Source organism: Pithys albifrons, chromosome 19 (assembly GCF_047495875.1).
Source record: "Pithys albifrons albifrons isolate INPA30051 chromosome 19, PitAlb_v1, whole genome shotgun sequence".
NCBI lineage: Eukaryota > Metazoa > Chordata > Aves > Passeriformes > Thamnophilidae > Pithys > Pithys albifrons.
Genome location: NC_092476.1, coordinates 1,233,808 through 1,252,281, shown reverse-complemented (window position 1 = coordinate 1,252,281; position 18,474 = coordinate 1,233,808). Strand labels below are relative to the sequence as shown.

The window sequence follows — 18,474 nt, the reverse complement described above, 5'->3', positions numbered from 1 at the left end:
GCAGGAGCAATGCTGGCTCCCAACCCTGCCCGGTGGGGAACTGGAGCCACCGGGCACAGCTGAGGGACTGGGGCCAGATGGGGGAAGCGGGGAAGGGAAAAGAGGGGAGAATAGAGGGAAAGTGGGGGAATAAACGGAAAGAGTGAAAGAGGAGGGAGGATATGGAAAGGATGGAGAGAGGGAGGTGAGGAGGGGGAGAGAGGAAGGAGGGGTGGATAAAGAGGGAGGGAGGGGAGGGGGAGGGAAGAAGGGGAGGATGGAGAAAGGGAAGGAGGGATGAAGGAGGGAACGAACGGGGGCAGAGGGGAGGGAGAGGTGGGCTGGCCCCACCGGCGCCATGTGATGCCCTCTCCTCCCCGGGCTCTCCCGGCGCGGCGCGGAGCGAGCGGAGCATCCCCGGGGCCGCCGGGCGCGTCCCGCCGCGGGGCCGGTGAGTGCCGGGGCTGGGCTGGGGAGGGCGAGGCTGGCGCTCCTTCCTGTGTCCGGGCCAGGCTGGCCCTGGAACGGGGGGAAACAGTCTTGGAGGTGGCTTCGGGGAAGAAGGGGAGTCTGAACTGGATGTAAAACCCCGAAAGTTTAAAGCCGAGGGAAGGGGCATCTGGGAGCCGCGGGGCTCAGGTCACGAATGCCCGTGTTTTCCATATTCCCATTGGAGTGGGAACCGGCCGCGAGGGGCGGCGGGGGCACCGCCCCGGGCAGCATCCGCCGCATCCCCGGCGCGGCCCCGGGTACCACCGGAGCGCTGCGAGCCCCGGCAGCGACGGAGAACCCCGGGTGAGGTGCCCGTGTGCCCTGCCCGGGGACCGGCACCGCTCGGGTGGAGCGGTTTGGCTTCGCCGGATTCCCGACGGAAGGACCTGAGCACGAGGAAGCCGGAAAATCCCGGCTCTTCATCCCTGGGCTCCTCATCCCTGCTCTTTTCCCCACCAGGCGCTCTGAGCATCTCTCTCCTCGGCGGCGACTTCTGAACGTTTTGCTGAGGAACGCGTGTCTTTTTTCCAGAGGGAATATAAAATCTGCTGGAAGTCAGGCTGGGAATGTTTTTCCCGTGTAGCAAACCCCTTGGAGAGGGGAGTGTGAATTTGAGCGAGGCTGAGAAAAACCTGACCTGGTTATTAAGTGAAGTGGAGGGATTCAAATAAATAAATAAATAACGCCGGATCATGTGTTACCATATGAACAGGGAACGGGGACATGGAGCCCGTCCTCACTTCTGCATGTGCCACTTATTCATACCCTGTGGAAGGTGGTGAAATGTGAAATGTGGTGTCTCAGCCACGGCGGCGGCGAGAAGGGAGGGAGGGTCTGACGCGTCCCCTGGATGTTGATTAATTGCTTGGCATTTGGTAAAACTTCATCAGCCCCTGATGAGCGATGCTTTTTGCAGCTTTTAGGGCTGGGTCTCGCATGCAGAAGCAGCGGGAGGCTCCTCGGGGTGCCCAGATAGCGGGTCCGACCGTGACACTGCTGTGCCCACCGTGTCCTTGGCATCCCCAAAGCCCCGCGGGGTCGGGAGGCCTCGTCAGAGCTGGGAGGTGCCTGCGTGGTCCGGGTGAGGCTCTGGAAAGGGCAGCACGGTTGTTGCATGCGCTGAAGGGAGCCCTTCTTCAGCAAGAGCACTGCCAAGGAGTGTGTCACCAACCAGGAGCATTCCTGCTGAGCTTCAGGCACGAGCAGCAGGTGCGGGTGGCATGACCCAGCCTGGCAGCTTGGCTGGAGGAGCCTTCCCATGTTTCCATCACTGCTGCCCTTTGGTTTCACACGAGCTCCCTTCAGAGGTTCTGCTGCTGGTTTTAGGGGCACTGTTTCAGTGTGCCACGGGAAAAGCCAAAGGGCAGCAGACTGGCTCCCAGCAGCCCATGCCACTGCCATGCCACCTTCCCCCCAGGCTGCCCCAGGTGGCACCCAGGGCACAGAAATGCTTCTCTGTGTGTGGATTTCTCCCATCCTTTGCAGTGTCTTGTGGCTGTTGAATATATTCATTGAGCTGAATGAATTCCCACCTGGCGGCATCCACAGCGCAGCGTTTGCAGCTTCAGCTTTATTTATGGAGAGGGGAGGGAATACAAAACCCAAAAGGGAAATCATGTACAAGCCTGCAGAAGCTTCAGGGCTATCAGTGAGCCATGAGCTGCACAGGGCTGGAGCAAACACTGGGAGCTTTGCCTAAGTCAGCTGGGAAGATTTAAACCCCTGGTCTTAAGGTGGCATTTTTTTAAATAACTGGATGATGGAATTGAGGTCAAAAGTTACCTGGGAGTCTGAATCTCACTGAAGTTAAAGGGTGCTTTGTTTCTGGGAGTGTTCTAGAAAGGTGGTTTGGAGTCAGTCACACCGATATTGTTGCAGTGCCACAACTTCTGACATTTATAGTAAAATATTTACTGGAGAAATGGAATTTGTCAAAGGACAATGTATCAGGCTCAGGAAATGGGCTGTTACAGATGAGTGGAGTTTGTGTGTGGTGCCTGTGGAAGGCAGGACTTGCAGCTTTTCCTTTCTTAGGAGGGAGGTATGATTGCTCATCAGAGAAAACCCTCACTGGATCAGAGCTCAGGGCTGCACTGAAGGGTTATTGGAGCAGCACAGCAGACAATGTGCACTCACCCAGGACAGCGTGAGGAGAAGTCATTGCCCACTCAGTGCCCAGCCAGGGCTGCTTGGTGACATTTCCAGCCTCTGGGAGCAGGGGCTCAGGTCTGCCAGGACAGGACCTTGGTCACCCCCAAACCCTACAGATGGGCCACCCTTGGTCCTGACATCTACCCAGGAGACATGAAATGTCTGCTTGCAACAGATGTTCCTTTTCTCTGCAGCAGCTCTGGCTGGGAGTTTCAGGTCCTGTGTAGGTGGCAGGAGAGGTGCTGCTGGGTGGGTGCCACAGGAATGGGTACCTGGTGGTACAAAGGGACACTGGGAATGGGAGAGGAGTGTGGGTAAAGACCAGGTACAGCCAGGCCATGTTTCTCCTGGAAATAGGTGCTGCTCTGGGGGAAGAATGGAGAAGAGTAAAACCAAATCCACTCCCTGCCTGTTCCTGCAGACTTTCCCAGGATGTGGCTGCCCTTCCCTGTGCTGAGCAGGACAGGCAGCCAATGCACTGCTGAGCAGGTCATGATGCCTGTGCCAGTTCTCAGGCTGCTCCATGTCATGGGTGGTGTTTCCTACCCTGTCTGCTGGGACATTTACCACTAAATCCTGGAACTGGTGATGAATCCTGCCAAAATCTCTGTGGTAGAAAGTTTAATACCTCCAATGATGTATAAATACTTGTTATGTACATTAACATTCCTGACCCAACAAGCTGCACAAAGAGAAGACCTTTCCTCCTTGAAGATGGGACCAAACATCAGTGGCTGCTCAGTGTCAGACCTGGAGAGTTGTGCATTGAGACATCACCAACAGCTTTCCATGGAGCTGTGTCCCCAACTGCTTGAGCAAAGCAACAGCTACTGAGTTTTGTCCCTGGGTTTCATGGCAGCCATGAGTGGCACTTGGGTGTGAAGTGTTTTTCCTGAGGTGTGGATGGCACAGCCCTTCTCTTTCTTTATGAGATCGTTTCCATGCTCAAAGGCTCTGTGTAAAGCTGGTTTCTAAGCAGGGAAGGGGAATGCAATCTCCTGGCCAACAAGGCACTGCTCAGTGCCATCAATCATCTTTAATCACACTGAGGGGACACAGGTCTCAGCAGCACGGGCAGCATGTGCAGCCTGACCAAGGAGTCCCTTGTCTGCAGCCCTCTGTGTTCAGAGAGCCTGGCCCTGCTCGGGGGATTTCTCCCTCTCTCTCATTCATCACACTGAAAATGTTCATAAACCCCCTCCAGCTGCCAGTGCTGACAAGAAGAACAGCAGTGAGTGAAGAGCTGCTGCTGCTGCTTCCCTGGCTCAGGTACCCCTGACATGGGGGAGTGATAGAGTTTAATTAGCTCTTGCTGCTATTTTTAGCTCCCATCATGCTTAATTTAGCTCAGCTGTCATGCACTGATGGTTAACAGGAAAAGAGGGAGCAGGGGGGTGTTGGCCCCTCTCTGTGATCAGCCTCAGCTCTGAACCTGGACTGTACTTGGGGCTTTTCCTGGACCTGCAGCAGGAAAAGTTTATAGCCTGAAGGCATTTGATGTTTGTAATACAAGACTCCTGCAGGGCTTACACTGAATTTGGGGGTTCTGTTCACCCCCACTCCAGTTTAAAACATCAGTATCTTATGGAAGAGATGCCTGAAATCTTCAGTCATACCATTACCTGCCTTGCTGCAGGAAGGACAGAGAGACCTTGAAAGGCTGCCATGTGCAAGGAAGAGGCTTATTCTCCTCTTTTTAATCTACAGGGCTATTGTAGGACTTTATGCCATCTTAAATGACACTTGAAGTGATCAAGAACCAACTGTTCAAGGTTTAATATCCCCCCAGAGCAGCCCAGCCTTGGTGCTGGTGTGAGCTGAGTGCCCACAGCAGAGCCAGCTGCCCTGCAGGGCAGTGCCCAGCCTGCCCCAGCCAGGCTGGCAGGGGCAAGCTCTGCCCTGCAGGCAGAAGGGGGTCACTGGAGCGCTGGGTTACTGCAGTTCATGTGTTGGGAATCTAAAGCCAAGCCCCAGAGTATCACAGCAGAGGTTAATGGGCAGGCCCTGCTCCCCCAGCAGCCAGGTGGCTGCAGCACAGCCCCAGCTGCTCTGCTTTGTAACACTCGATATTGCCCTCTTTTATTCTGCTTTTGTGGCTGTTTGTAGGGCATTGAAAGCAGCAGTTTGACTCAGGTCCCTGACTGGGAGCACTCTGGCACAGTGTGAGGAGGAGAACAGTGTCAGATTTGATAGGGAGAGAGGACAGTGGCAAGGGCTCAGATAGATAGATAGATAGATAGATAGATAGATAGATAGATAGATAGATAGATAGATAAGACCTGAAGAAGTGGACCTGGCTGGGTGGACAATATTGCAAGCTCAGGGGTTTAGCTCCAATTTCCCTCTTGAAAACTGCCCTTTGTGTAATGTTTTTCTACAACCCCCCAGGTAGGAGCTGCTGTGGATGCAGAGACCTGCCTGCCACCTGCCTGTCCCTGTGTCCCAGCTGCTGTGAGGCACTCAGAGGTGGAGAACTGAGGCTGTGCCCTCTCCTGAGGTCCAGGATCCCTCCTCTGCCCGTTCCCAAAGCCACCCCACTCCCAGCTCCTCCCAGACCACCCAGAAGCCGAAGCCTCCACCGAGGACCCTCCTTTCAGCTGATCTGCCAGAACTGACCTTCCCACCTGCAGCCACATCCCCATTTCCACTGACCAAAGCATCACTTCAGCTGGGTTTAAAAGAGGTAAGAGCCTAAAACACCAAGGAGAAAGGAGACATGTGGATGGGCTGGGCTCTGTAGGAGATTGGGGCGGATATTTGTGGATCCAGAAAGCTCATGTGAATGACACCAGCTGTCCACACATGGACAGTGCCAGCAGCCTGTGAGCCAGGACCATCAGGGCTGCTGGGTCAAGGATTTTATTTGTTGAGAGTTTCTGGCATCCTCCAAAGCCATTAGTGTGGCAGAGCTGGAGCAGAGCCATCACCCTGGCGAGGGCAGTGGCACAGCAGAGGTGGCCTGTGCATGAAAGGTCTGATTTGAGGGCTGGGGTGGGAGGTAAATCTCAGCTGGTGCTCCTTTGATGTTGGGAATATAATTTGATCTCCTCATATTTGGTGCTGGAGCTGAGGTGAGCTCAGTTACCAGTGACAACCATCTCTGCAAACCTGACCCAGACCAAAGAGCAGGTTTTGAGCAGTCCACAGCAAAAAGGTTGGTGTGGGATAAAGAGAGCAAAGAGCAGCCATGGGTCAGCCTTGGGACTCACCAAGCAGGGTGTGGGTTCAGCAGAAAAAGACAGTACTTTCTATACAATGTTTCCTTCACTGTTCAACTGCCACGGAAGCATTTTTTGATTAAACTGTAAAAAAATAACTCAAGCAAGAAATGAAGCACAGGAAGTACTAGGGAAGAGAGGAATTCTCAGAAAAAAATTACAGAAGTCAAGTTTAAGAGCAAAAATCCCAAATAACACCATTAATAAAATCAGTCAGCAGTGAGCACTGCAGTGTGTGGAGTCACACATCGTTTCTCCTCATTGTTTTTCAGGTGTTCCTTGTGTGTGGTGACAAGCACAAAATTAATGGGTTTGTGATTGCTGTGGCTCAATCTACATTTAAATAACTCATCGCCAGCCTTCATTTTCTTCATTTATTGACTTTCAAAGCCCTCTCTGGAGAGGCTGTGAGCCCAGAGTGCCCATTGATCCTGTGCAATGGGTTGGTAATGGCAGTGCCGTGGGAGCTGCTGCTCTCAGCTCAGGGGAGACTTTCGAGCCCCTATTGATCCTTTCTGAAGTTTATTGCTGCTCACAGTCACAGTTAGCAGCCCTTGTTCAAACTGCCACGAGGTGGGTTGTTTCATGTCTCAGCATCAGGCTAAACCTCCTCCACGGCAGAGAGATTTATTTCTGCACTTAATTTTCCCAATACATAATTTCTATCTCAGAAATCGAGCTGGCACTTTTATAGGACACTAATGCAGCTCTGTAAAGCTGCCTGATGTGTTCCTGTTTTGCCATATGTGCCAGGGGAGGTGGTGGGTGCTGGCAGCCCTGCACAGAGTCCTGGGAACCCTCTGGACCAGCTCCAACCCACATCCCTTCAGGCCAGTTCCCTCTCAGTGTACCAGTGCAGGAGACTCTGCTTTTCTCTGCAGCCAGCCCTGCTCTCCTTCAGCTGCTCTGTGGAACCAGAGCAGTGCTGTGCTCCTCTCCTGCCTGCAGTGCCCCTTTCCCAAGCTCCAGGAAGGACTGGCACTTCCCAAGTGGTAATTCCAACACTGACCTATTTCCCAGTCACAGAGTGTTCCAGGTCAGGTTTGTGGAGCTGCTTCTCCTGGGTCTCCAGATGGAATGGTGGGCACTGTCCTCAATGTCTCCTCCTCTTCCTCTCCTCAGCTGAGACTGAAGTCATCTCACCATGTGCTCCTCACGCTGGTCCAACACTGCCAACCAGAGCTGGCCTCAGACTGTCTTGGGACTGCAGCCTTTGCACCCTTTGGGTGCTCCCTGAGCTCAGTGGGATCATTCTCTTCCACCACAATTATTAATGACCAAATTAGGCTTCTCTGGGTTTGCCCATGGGTGAGCCAGGGTGGAGTTGTGGGAGTTGTGCTGCCTGAAGGAGGTGGCAATGCAGTGGTGGCCTCTGCACTGCCAACTCTGAGAAGTTTTGTTCTGAAAGAGCTGCTCCCCTTGACCTATATTTTTCTGCCCACATCCATGGCCTGTGTGGTGTCCTGAGGAAGGGATCACACTGCTTGAAGGCCCTTTATTTTTAGCCAGCCCAGTTTTCTTCCCTGCAGCTTATTGGGAGCAGGTCCTTTAGTTCAGCTCCATCACAGCTCACACCCTCCTGCATTTGATGGCTCTCACCCAGGTCCCTGATGTTCTTTGTACATCCACTGCTGACTCAGTGGGTTTCCTACTCCACTTTCACAGGCTTTGTTCCTTCTCCTTGATGTTCTGCTCAGCCTGTCCCTCTGCTCCCAGTCCATCCTTAACCTGTGATTTCCCCCAGCCCTGGCCTTGCAGATGGGCCCACAGGCAGGTTGCCAAGCTTGTCCTGGATCCTGACACCCTCCACAAACCAAACCTCCCCTCCTGTCTGCTCCAATAACCTTGGCAGTGCTTCCCCTCCTCACAGATGTCAGGAAATTGGAAATGATGCTCTAGCCACATAAAAATCAATAGCTGCCTCCTTGGCCTGCCTTGGCCCTGCTCTTGCTGCCTTCACCCAGGGCAGGAGGGAGCTGCTGTTTTCTGCTGAACTCAGAGCAGTGATATATTTCTCTGACCCATCCTGTTAACTGACCATTGATATATTTATTTTTCTCAGCCCATCCATGTAGCCCAGAGCCTGGCTTAGGTCACAGAGGGGTGGGCTCAGAAAGCTGCCCAGGATATTTTCTTTCTGTGAATGGAGAAATAGGTAAGGACTTACTCCTAGATGGGGGTGAGCTGTGTTAGGAACAATGCCAATATTCATCCCATTTCCCAAAGGACTCAGGCCCAGCAAGGGCCATGTGCAGTTTCATCAGAAGCTGTGGCTCCAAGACTAGAAGAAATTCATTACAAGGACTGCAGATTACATTGCAGACTGCCTTTATTATTCCCTGGACTGCTACCAGAGGGCACAGTGTGATCAGAGGAGCAGGATCAGTTCTAAAGTCCCATTTCTTGGAAATCTTTGGGGCCATATTCATTTAATTTCAAATACAGCTCCAGCTGGAAGTCAAACAGCATCACCTTTTCAGCCATAGGAAGCATAACACAATTGATAAAGGTCACAGGGAACTAAATCCTCGCTGAAAATCAAGCCAGTTCCCATTCATGTCCTTGAAGAAATGTCTCTTTTGGGAGCCCTGCTGATTCTGCAGGTGCTGGGCATGGGGAGGCTTGTTCTGAGCAGATGCTCTGCACCATCCCTGCCCCTGTCCCCACCACATCAGGTCGGGGTCTCTGTGCCAGCCAGGCAGGAACAGGGATCACTCTTTAATGCCTCCCTGATTACCTGGGAATTGGAGTGTGAGGGGGAAGAGGAATGAGGCAGTTGAGAGGCAGGAGCCTGAGCCCAGCCCCTCTCCCTGCATCTCACATCAACCCAGTGACCAGGAAATGATCCCAAATGGGTCTGTTTTCCAGTGCCTGATGCTGATGGACAACAAATTGCAGGAAATACTCAGCTGTTTCCCTCTGAGTGGCCTTATCTGGACCTTCACATATTCCCTACTATGATTTTGGCTTATTATTAAGGAAAAAATGTGCAGGGAGGATGTTTGCTCATGATACATGAGCCAAGAATAGACTGCAGTTCCTTTTACCATTTTGGCACCCAAATGCCAAGAGGGATGAGACACCCCATAGTAAATGCTGTTCTTTTTCAGGCAGCAACTAGAAAATATGGCTCTGGCTGAGTTAGGGAGAAGAATGGATGAGCCAGGGGATGTGTGTTTTGGACAGTTGATTGCTGGACCAAATGGGAATCTATAGAGATAGAAAATGGCATATTCCCTGGAAAATGGCAGATGTGGAGCTGATGTGCTTCTCTTCCCCACAGCCACCACTTTCCTCCTTAGCTGCTGCCTCCTAATTCTTCAGGGGCAAAAAAACCTCTGAGCACCTCGTCTGTACTTTGCTCCTCACTCCCCTAACAGGGGGATGTTCCTTCTGGGAGCACATCCTGCTTTCCTTGAGCTGAGGGAAACACTAAAAAAGAATGCAAAAAATGAGGCTGGTTAGCAAACCAGAGGTGGAGGGAAATCTTGCAGGAGTGTGAGCTGGGCTGTCTGGAGGCTCCAATCCCCTTCTGTAGGTTGGAACCTTCTGGAAAAAGCCACAGTGTGAACACAGGAAGAGCCAAATCCAAAATTTCCTACCAAAGAGAATTGTCAGAGCTGTTGCAGCTCTTGAGGGTGCAAGTACATCTGCTGCCTACCAAGATGTGCTTGTCTGCTTTGGATTTGGGGTCAGGTGCAATAATCCCTTTTTCACTCAAGCCTTTGATACTCTTCCAGCAGCATTCCCTGCTTTTCTCTCCCATTACTGCCCAGAGCAGTGAGCTGGAGGGGCCTTGGATGCTGCATCTGTTCAGTAAATGCCATTCTTTGGGCTCCACAGTAACTTCATGTTAGGGAAATTTCTTGTATGAAATTTGCTGCAAGCCCAGCCCAGGATGGGGTGTTGGGGAGCTTGGTGGATTTGGGAGGCAGATGTGCTGGGGATGGGCACTGCAAGGGCACAGGATATGGAATACCCCAAGCAGCAAGAAACCACTGTCAGCACCACCTACTCCTGTTAACCATGAGGGATCTCTGAACATTATCTTTGGAGGCTTTGGGGTGTGAAAGTACAAACTGTGAGGACTCTGGGAGAGTCACTGTAAACAAGTAAGTATTAATATGTTTACATCAGAGGCATTAGAAAAAAACCCACCCTCCTCCAGTCTGCTCAGCCAGCCGTGTCTGAACAGAGTCATCATCTCCCTGTCCAGGCAGGGTTTGTGCCTCTGATTTCATCACTGAACCCACCACAGCAGCAGCAGCAGCAACAGGATTGCTCTGCCAAGGAGCCCCTTCACCCCCAGGCACTGTGATGGCAAACAAGGCTTGATGGAGCCACTCCTAAGGGTGGAAACCAAGGCTGGTGCAGTGTGAAGGGGAGACCAGAGAAGATGCTTCCTGCTGCTACATTTGGTAGCTTTTATTGTCTAGCTGGATTTATATGTTTTTTTCCTTATTGTTTGCCACACTGAACAACAGCAGAATGTGCCTTGGAAAATATACATGGCATGGCACTTGTGTGTGATTCATCCTGCCTTGGTAAAAGCAGTCAGTAGCAGTCTCTGCCTCCTTCTCACTCCCCAGAAGACCATCTCTGGGATGGATCTGTTTCCTTCTTGCTCTTATTCCTATAATCTCTCACTGCTGTGGCTTTTTCCCCTCTACATTAATTGTATTTTTCCTCGGCTGCACCAAGAACTCTGATTTCTGGTGATGTTTTATCAGTCTGCAGGGCACCAGGGGGACTGCTAAATCCCTCAATTTAGAAAAAAAACCCCAAAACTGATTCTATACATAAGCAACATGGGGATGAGGAAAGTTTTTCCTTTAATGTCTGCCCAGGGCCTGGCTGCAGCTCTCTCTTCCCTTTCCCTGCCTCTCCACAAAGCATAAGCTGGGTTTGGACCCAACTCTGGTCCAGCAAGCACAATAAACAGCCAAAAAAAGGCAAGTTATTGCATCATGCCACTCTTCAAGGTGTTTGATGATGTCATTCAGCATGGCATGGCACAGGCTGTGCAAAATCAGCATCTTCATCCCCTCATGGACAAACCTACCCTGGCAGAGGAAGAATGGCATTACTGGGGGTACTGTGATGGTGATGGGAGCTGCCCAGGAGAGTCCAGCAGCTGTAACACCTTTGCTGACCCGTGAGCTCCGTGTCCATGAGGCTCAGCAGGCTCCTGTGCCAGGAGATGGGGCTTGTGCTGTTCTCCTCATGGGAATGCTTGATAAGGCTCTGCAGGGAGATAAGATGCTGTGGTTCAGCTGCATCCTTGGGGAGAGAAGTGCCAGGTTGGGCTGGAGGAGAAGGAATTTGTTGGGGTAAGGCAGACTTGTGGCGGTCGGAGGAGGCAGAGACAAACTCAGCCTGCAGTCTGATCAGAAGGCTTACACCAAAGACAAAGGACTTTAGTTACAGCTTGGCTTTTATCTCCTCTTGTACATAACATGCCAGCACACTGTTGGTTAGTAGTTCACTAAGTGTACATGGAAAGATCCTACTGGTTACAAGGCATCACACATGCTACAGGTGGCTCTCTAGTCTTTATGGGTGCATTCTTCAGTTACCTCAGACCTTGGGAGATCCACACACACACTGTCACCCCCTATAGGAATTCACCTGCAGCAAAGGAAACAGGAGCCAAGGAGCTTCTTCCACCCAGCCCATCCTGTGCCTCTCCCACTCTGGAGCCAAGGAGCTTCTCCCACCCAGCACATCCTGTGCCTCTCCCACTCTGGAGCCAAGGAGCTTCTCCCACCCAGCCCATCCTGTGCCTCTCCCACTCTGGAGCCAAGGAGCTTCTCCCACCCAGCCCATCCTGTGCCTCTCCCACCCTGGAGCCAAGAAGCTTCTCCCATCCAGCCCATCCTGTGCCTCTCCCACCCTGGAGCCAAGGAGCTTCTCCCATCCAGCCCATCCTGTGCCTCTCCCACTCTGGAGCCAAGGAGCTTCTCCCACCCAGCCCATCCTGTGCCTCTCCCACCCTGGAGCCAAGGAGCTTCTCCCACCCAGCACATCCTGTGCCTCTCCCACCCCAGCACTCAGCACACCCCGAGCCCTGGGCTGCAGTCGGGTGGGATTTGGTTCAACCTCTGCTATCTGTCCGTGACTGTTCCAATGGCTTGTTTCAGCTCAGCCCACCCAGGGCGAAGCGTTGGCACCGGCGCTGCCCAGCCCGCCCCGCTGTCGCCGCCGCAGCGCCCGATGCTGGTGGGCATGAGCGCCTGCAGCAGGAGGGCGCTGACCCTGCTCAGCAGCGTGTTTGCCGTCTGTGGCCTCGGCCTGCTGGGCATCTCCGTCAGCACCGACTACTGGCTCTACCTGGAGGAGGGCATCGTCCAGCCCCAGAACCAGACGGCCGAGATCAAGCTGTCGCTGCACTCGGGGCTCTGGAGGGTCTGCTTTCTGGCAGGTGTGGTCTCACCCCCAAGAAGTGTCTGGTCGGTGTCATCCCATGGGAAATGGGCAGGGAAAATGGGACTTTTGGAAGCTCTGCCTGTCTGTGCTTCCAAACTCAGGCACAGCCTTTGGGAATGTCATCACCCTGTGCCCCAAATTTACAAGTCTGATGGATAAATGTGCCTTTGCACACAGGGTCTGGGTGGGTTTGCTGCTGCTATGCCACACCTCCTGGCCCAGTCCTGTGGTCACAGCACCTTGGGCAGCAGCTCCAAACTTTCCATTTGATCCCTGCAGGATTCAGATTCAGGTCAGCTGGACCATTCCCTCCCTCCATGCCAAGTTTGTTGGAGTGACTTGGCTGCAGGAGCAGAGTTGAATAAAACCCAAGGGAATGGGAATCTCAAAGTGACCAGCCTGAAGTGTCACAAGGTTTAACCACTGCTCTGAAAAAGTCAGGGTGATGTGAGGAGCTCTGATACCACCCCTGGGGTCACTTTAAACTCCCTGGCTTCAGGGTCACACTATTGCACCTCCACTTAGGAAGTGTCTTTCTTCAGCCCCAACCATTGACACCCAAGGTGGACCAGCACTAAAAAGCAGGATTGTTTTCCTTGCATGTGCAGAAATTAGTTTTAAAGCTGCTCTCCCAACCAAAAAAATGAGACAAGCATGGTGCAGGTGTGACTTGGTCTGTGTCTGCTGCAGGTGAAGAGCGTGGCCGGTGCTTCACCATCGAGTATGTCATGCCCATGAACATCCAGCTGACTTCTGAGTCCACAGTCAATGTCCTGAGTAAGTGGTTCTGTGGGGTCTCCCCCTTTGCACCCTGCAAAGCACCAAAGGGTCACTAGTGACCCCCCACAAGAAACCCCCTTTGTATCCTTGCCAAAGAAACTCGGAGTTCCTTGGCAGTGCTACCAGGCAAGGATGCAACTGTATTTTTTATGTGAATTACCCAATGTGCTCCTGAGCTTTGGGACATGCCTTGCTAATGGCAGGGTGCTCACAGAGGCTCTAAGCTGCCTGATTTCCTGTCACTGGCTATTCAGCACTGCTGTTTATCAAAGTGATTGGCTTTTTACTCTCCTCTCCATAATTTGCAGCTGTATTTATTCCCTAGCAGGCAATTTTACACATTATATAGAGGGATGAATTAAGGGTGGAGTGTCATGGCTCTTGTGATGAATTCTGCAGTCATTTCTGATTTAATAAATAGGAGTGTTCTGCAAACACTTAGGGGTTGAAGCGAGAGAAAAATACAGGTTCTGATATTTTTTCCCATGCAACACTTTACATAGAAACCCTCAGAAATGCAAACAGTAGCAGAGTCACCACCATGGTGGTGAGGCCCTGGCACAGGTTACTCAGAGAAGCTGTGGCTGCCCCATCCCTGGAAATGTTCAGGGCCAGGTTAGATGGGGCTTGGAGCAACCTGGTGGAAGGTCTCCTTGACCATGGCAGGGAGTTGAAATGTAAGGTCCCTTCCCACCCAAGTCATTCTCTGTTTCCATAATTCTTTGTTTTACTCAGCTCATTAGCAAAGAGGTGAACCCCAGACACAATGTGGTCAAAGCAGCAGGGCTGGATCCATCTCACTTTTTTCTTGCACTGTGTGGGGAGGATTAACCTGTTCTCCCTTCCCTCTGCTCCTCTCATGACAGAGATGATCCGCTCTGCCACCCCCTTCCCTCTGGTCAGCCTCTTCTTCATGTTCATCGGCTTCATCCTGAGCAACATCGGCCACATTCGGCCCCACAGGACCATCCTCGCCTTCGTCTCGGGGATTTTCTTCATCCTGTCAGGTGAGTTCTGAGAGCCAGGTTTCTCCTGGCACCCCACGAGCATGGAGCACACTTGGAGCATGTTTGCTTTGGTAGCTGCTGGTGCTCCCCTAACCCGCTGTGGTGGCTCCTTGTTGGAGTCATCACCCTCAGGAGCTCCCAGCTCAACCTCGCAGCCTGGTGGGCCTTTGTGGGGTGGAAAACCATCCAGTGCAAAGCTTGTTTGTGGCAGTGGTGTGGTAATGTGGGGGAAAGCCCCCACCATCTGTGCAGGAGCAGGTGCTGGGGGAGAAGATGCTGCTCGTGGCACATCAGTCGCAGGAGAGATCTGAAACTTCAAACTGCTCAGCTGGGATGTTCCTACATGAGAAAAGTGAATGTTTTATTTATGGTGTTGTGCAAGTGTTAAACAAATAGCTGTGACAGCTGGGCTTTGAAGCCAGCTCCTACCAGAGCCAGCTGCCTCCTCCCCAGTGCACACAGACCTGCCTGAGCAGGTAATGGTTTGACTGAAATGAGAGAAGTGCCCTGAGTTAGCGCAGCACGAGGGCAGCTCCTTTCCCCAGTTATTCCAAGCACACGTCCACAGGTTTTTACTTTCCCCCACAAGTCAGGTCTTAAGGGAGGTGCTCCTTCAGCAGCTTCATCCCTGAAGTGTTCCCCACTGTCCTTCTCCAGGTCTGTCACTGGTGGTGGGGCTGGTCCTCTACATATCCAGCATTAACGATGAGATGCTCAACAGGACCAAGGACTCGGAAACGTTCTTCAATTACAAATATGGGTGGTCCTTTGCCTTCTCTGCCATCTCCTTCCTTCTCACAGAGGTACCCAGTGGCTCCACATGCCTGTAAGGGGTGTATCTCATGCTCAGGGGTGGGCACAGTGAGGCTGTTGGCAAAAAGATGGCTGGGGTGGGGCTTAAGGGAGGGTTGTGTGGGCAGAGGGGTAAAATACAGACAGAAGGGAGACATGGTGGGGACAGACCCAAGCCTGGAGCACTGAGGGGGAATTTGATCCCAATTTGGTGCCGAGCATGAAACGCAGAGGAGGAGGAGATGTGGTTGTGCTGCATTATCTCCTGCATGGATCCGAGGCACGGGGGCAGAGAGGGGCCAGCCCTCAGGCACCTCTGAGCACCAGCAGAGCAAAGGAAAGGCCATTGGTGTTTTATCCCGCTCTGGTGGCGGCGGAGGAGGCACCCACGAGCAGGGAGGGCGTCAGGCCGTGTCTCTCTCCGCAGAGCGCCGGGGTGATGTCGGTGTACCTGTTCATGAAGCGCTACACGGCCGAGGACCTGTACCGGCCCCACCCCGGGTTCTACCGGCCCCGCCTGAGCAACTGCTCCGACTACTCGGGGCAGTTCCTGCACCCCGACGCGTGGGCGCGGGGCCGCAGCCCCTCGGACATCTCCAGCGAGGCGTCCCTGCAGATGAACAGTAACTACCCAGCCCTGCTCAAGTGCCCCGACTACGACCAGATGTCCTCGTCCCCGTGCTGAGCGAGACCCCCCAGCCCTGCTCCCGGTGGGCGCCACATCCTGACTCCGTCTGTCGTTTTTTTAGGCCACCCTTTCAGGCCAGTCCTCTGTTTATAGGAGTGCAAACATAACCAGGGAGATTGGTTATATAACCAGTAGTGTAACCTAGAGAATTGGGATGTTTTCCTTGCTTTGGTTGGTTTTTTTGGGTTGTTTTATTCCTCCCCAAGTAACTAAAGGTATCTCCAAAGTCATAGAATCATCAAATCAGTTGGGTTGGAACAGACCTCTGAGATCATCAAGTCCAACCCTTGATCCAACCCCACTGTGATCACCAGATCATGGCACTCAGTGCCATGTCCAGTCTCATCTTAAAAACCATCAGGGATGGTGAGTTCACCCCCTCTCTGGGCAGCCCATTCCAATGCCTGAGCACTCTCTCTGTAAAGAATTTCTTTCTGATATCCAACCTAAACCTTCCCTGGCAGAGCTTAAGTCCTCTTCTCTCAGCTTGTCCCGCTGAGCCAACAGCAGTTCTGCCTGGGGGGGAAATCCAGGGCTGGACTCCAGAGCAGGCAAAATAAAATAGAGTAGAACTAACAAAAAAAGAAGTGCAGTTTTTTGGTGTAGGTAGGTAGGCTGCTAAAGTTTGTGCATCTGACTGCATCATTTAATGATCTATTTACTGGCCTAAGCACCAGCAGGCATAAAAGATCTGTGTGGTGTCCCAAGAAATAACCAGCATTAGAAAAAGAGTAATTTTTGTCTTGATTAAATATTGACTGATTGATATCTCTCACTGCTGGAGATCCCTTCCAGCCAGGCTGTAGTGGGAAATAGCCATCCTTCTCAACGATACCTCAGCAGGCTTGGACACAAGCAAGTGGTTGTTCCTCTACAGTCACTTGCAAACTCTTGCTTGAATATCCCCTGGAGACACCCAGGTGGGCTGGCTCCAGCCCCCAGATTTCCTCTGCCATCCCTTAGACAGCAGATCTGAAGAGCAAATGGGAGAATTTCAGTGCAGTATCGAGTGGAAAACAACCTAAACCCTTCCCATGGGAAACATTAGATGCAGGATTTAGGAGAAATTATCCCAGAAGTTATTTCAGGAAAGGTGAGATCCCAAATGGGTGTAAAGTGATGTAGCTGAGATTTATGGCACAAGTCTACTGCAGCAAAATAGTTGGCTTAGATTTCATTTTGGCAAGAAAATGGTATTTTAGCTGCTTTTTTTGTGTGTGTATAAAACTTATTTTGAGATTTTAAGTTTTCAAATTTCATATGATGCTTTGGCATTTTGGCCTTAGCCAGCTGCCAGGGGAGAGCATCACCCTGAAGGAAAACAGGGCACAGGAGGAAAAGGCTGTGCTCCCTTGTGCCTTCCCTTGCAAGTCCCAGCCTGTCACCTTGCAGGAGAAAGAGCTTTGTCCAGACTTTATTTCTGTTCTTGTTATTTCCAACCTCTCTGAAAATTTCCTTTCTGCAAAACAAACCTGTCCGAGGATTCTTGGGATTTTGGAGCTTGTTTTGTCTTCATGTAATTAAAAGAAATAGAATATACAAACTTTTAATCTCATTTGTAGCACACTGCAGAATGAATGTCTCACCTCTTTGTTGTTATTTAATACTAATATTTATTACTTTCTATTTAATATTTATTATTTATAAATTCCTCCAAAGCAGGAGGCAAGTCCTGGTGCAGCACCACAATTTGCATTGACTCCAGTGCCCCATTTTCTGTGTGGGTTAATCCTGTGCAGCATCAGGAGATGTCCCTGTCCCCGAGTGGAATTTTCCTTTGCCCTGATTAAATACAGAATTATTCATCTTATAAATGAAAATGTTTGCCTACATAAGCAGAAGAAATTAAGAAAACTTCATGCCTTCCTCAGGGCCCCAGAAGGTTTAGCAGAGTCTAGGGGCGAATTAGAAGAGTAATTATTTTAATTCATTGGAGAGATTGTCATCATGTGGCTACATTTGTGAGCCTGGGTGTTCACAGTGAGCACAAGTAACTGCAGGACTGCCAAAAGAAATCTGTCCAAGTAAGTGTTTGCTGCTGGTCCAGGCAATGCTGGGTTGGGCAGGGTAATGTTTGGTTTAGTAAAGCACAGGCAGCAGTGGTTGTGCCTCTGGGGGCTGTTCTATCCCTCCAAAAGTGCCTGGTGTGGCAGCAGCTCTTGCCATGGATGGCTCTGAGCCTTTTAATGTTACCACACCTTCATGGACAGTGGGGAAACTTCTCCAGAGCTTCTGGGGCATGGAGGTGTGCAAGGTGAGGGTGAGGAGCAAGCCCAGCCACAGCAGTCAATACGTGTGGCACCCCCTTAGGACACCTCCTCGTCTTTTAGTCACCTCCTCTCGTCATCTGGTGTGGTTTGACCCCACATTAATCTGTGTTACCCACATCCTCCCTCCCTGAGAGACACTGCTCAGTCACCTCCTTCAGTCTCTCTCCCACCCCTTTCAGCGATGGCCTCTCTCTGTCTTCCTTCTGTGCCTGTTGCTTTGATTGCAACAAATAAAAAGTGGAGTTTGAGGATAAGCTACCAAAATTAGAGGGTTTACCCCTGTGGGACTGAAGTCCTCAAATTCCCCCAGTGGGATGAGCCAAGCTGCTCCCAGCCCCGTGGGAAGGTGGCTGCTTGTCTGACACTGCACAGAGGATGGTTTGCACTTAGGAGCAAAAAAAAGTCTTGTTTTGCATGAATGACTAATTAGTGGCAGACTCTGTGTGTGTGGCTGTGTCTCCTCATCCCACAGGGCGAGTTCCTGGGATTAGGGGTTAACCAAAGCCTGATCCAGGAGCAGTTCCAGGCTCCAGGGGCTGCCCAGGACTGCAGAGGAATGAAGCTTTTTGTGTCCCTGTCATCAGCCTCCCACACACCCCCACCCTGCAGCCTGGGTGCCACCGGGAGCTCCTGGCATGGGGAGGGAGGGATGGGAACTGCAGGAAGGGCAT

General features: G+C 51.8%; 1 protein-coding gene across 1 annotated transcript; it reads left to right on the top strand.

The window, feature by feature from the left end:
* The first annotated feature begins 307 nt into the window (after positions 1–307).
* On the top strand, positions 308–17,066 carry CACNG5 (calcium voltage-gated channel auxiliary subunit gamma 5). Its single transcript, XM_071573623.1, has 7 exons — positions 308–430; positions 5,011–5,305; positions 11,981–12,261; positions 12,957–13,043; positions 13,913–14,053; positions 14,711–14,856; positions 15,273–17,066. The coding sequence occupies exons 3-7, from the start codon at positions 12,054–12,056 to the stop codon at positions 15,528–15,530; spliced, it is 840 nt and encodes a 279-aa protein (XP_071429724.1). The 5' UTR covers positions 308–430; positions 5,011–5,305; positions 11,981–12,053; the 3' UTR covers positions 15,531–17,066.
* Positions 17,067–18,474: the final 1,408 nt, after the last annotated feature.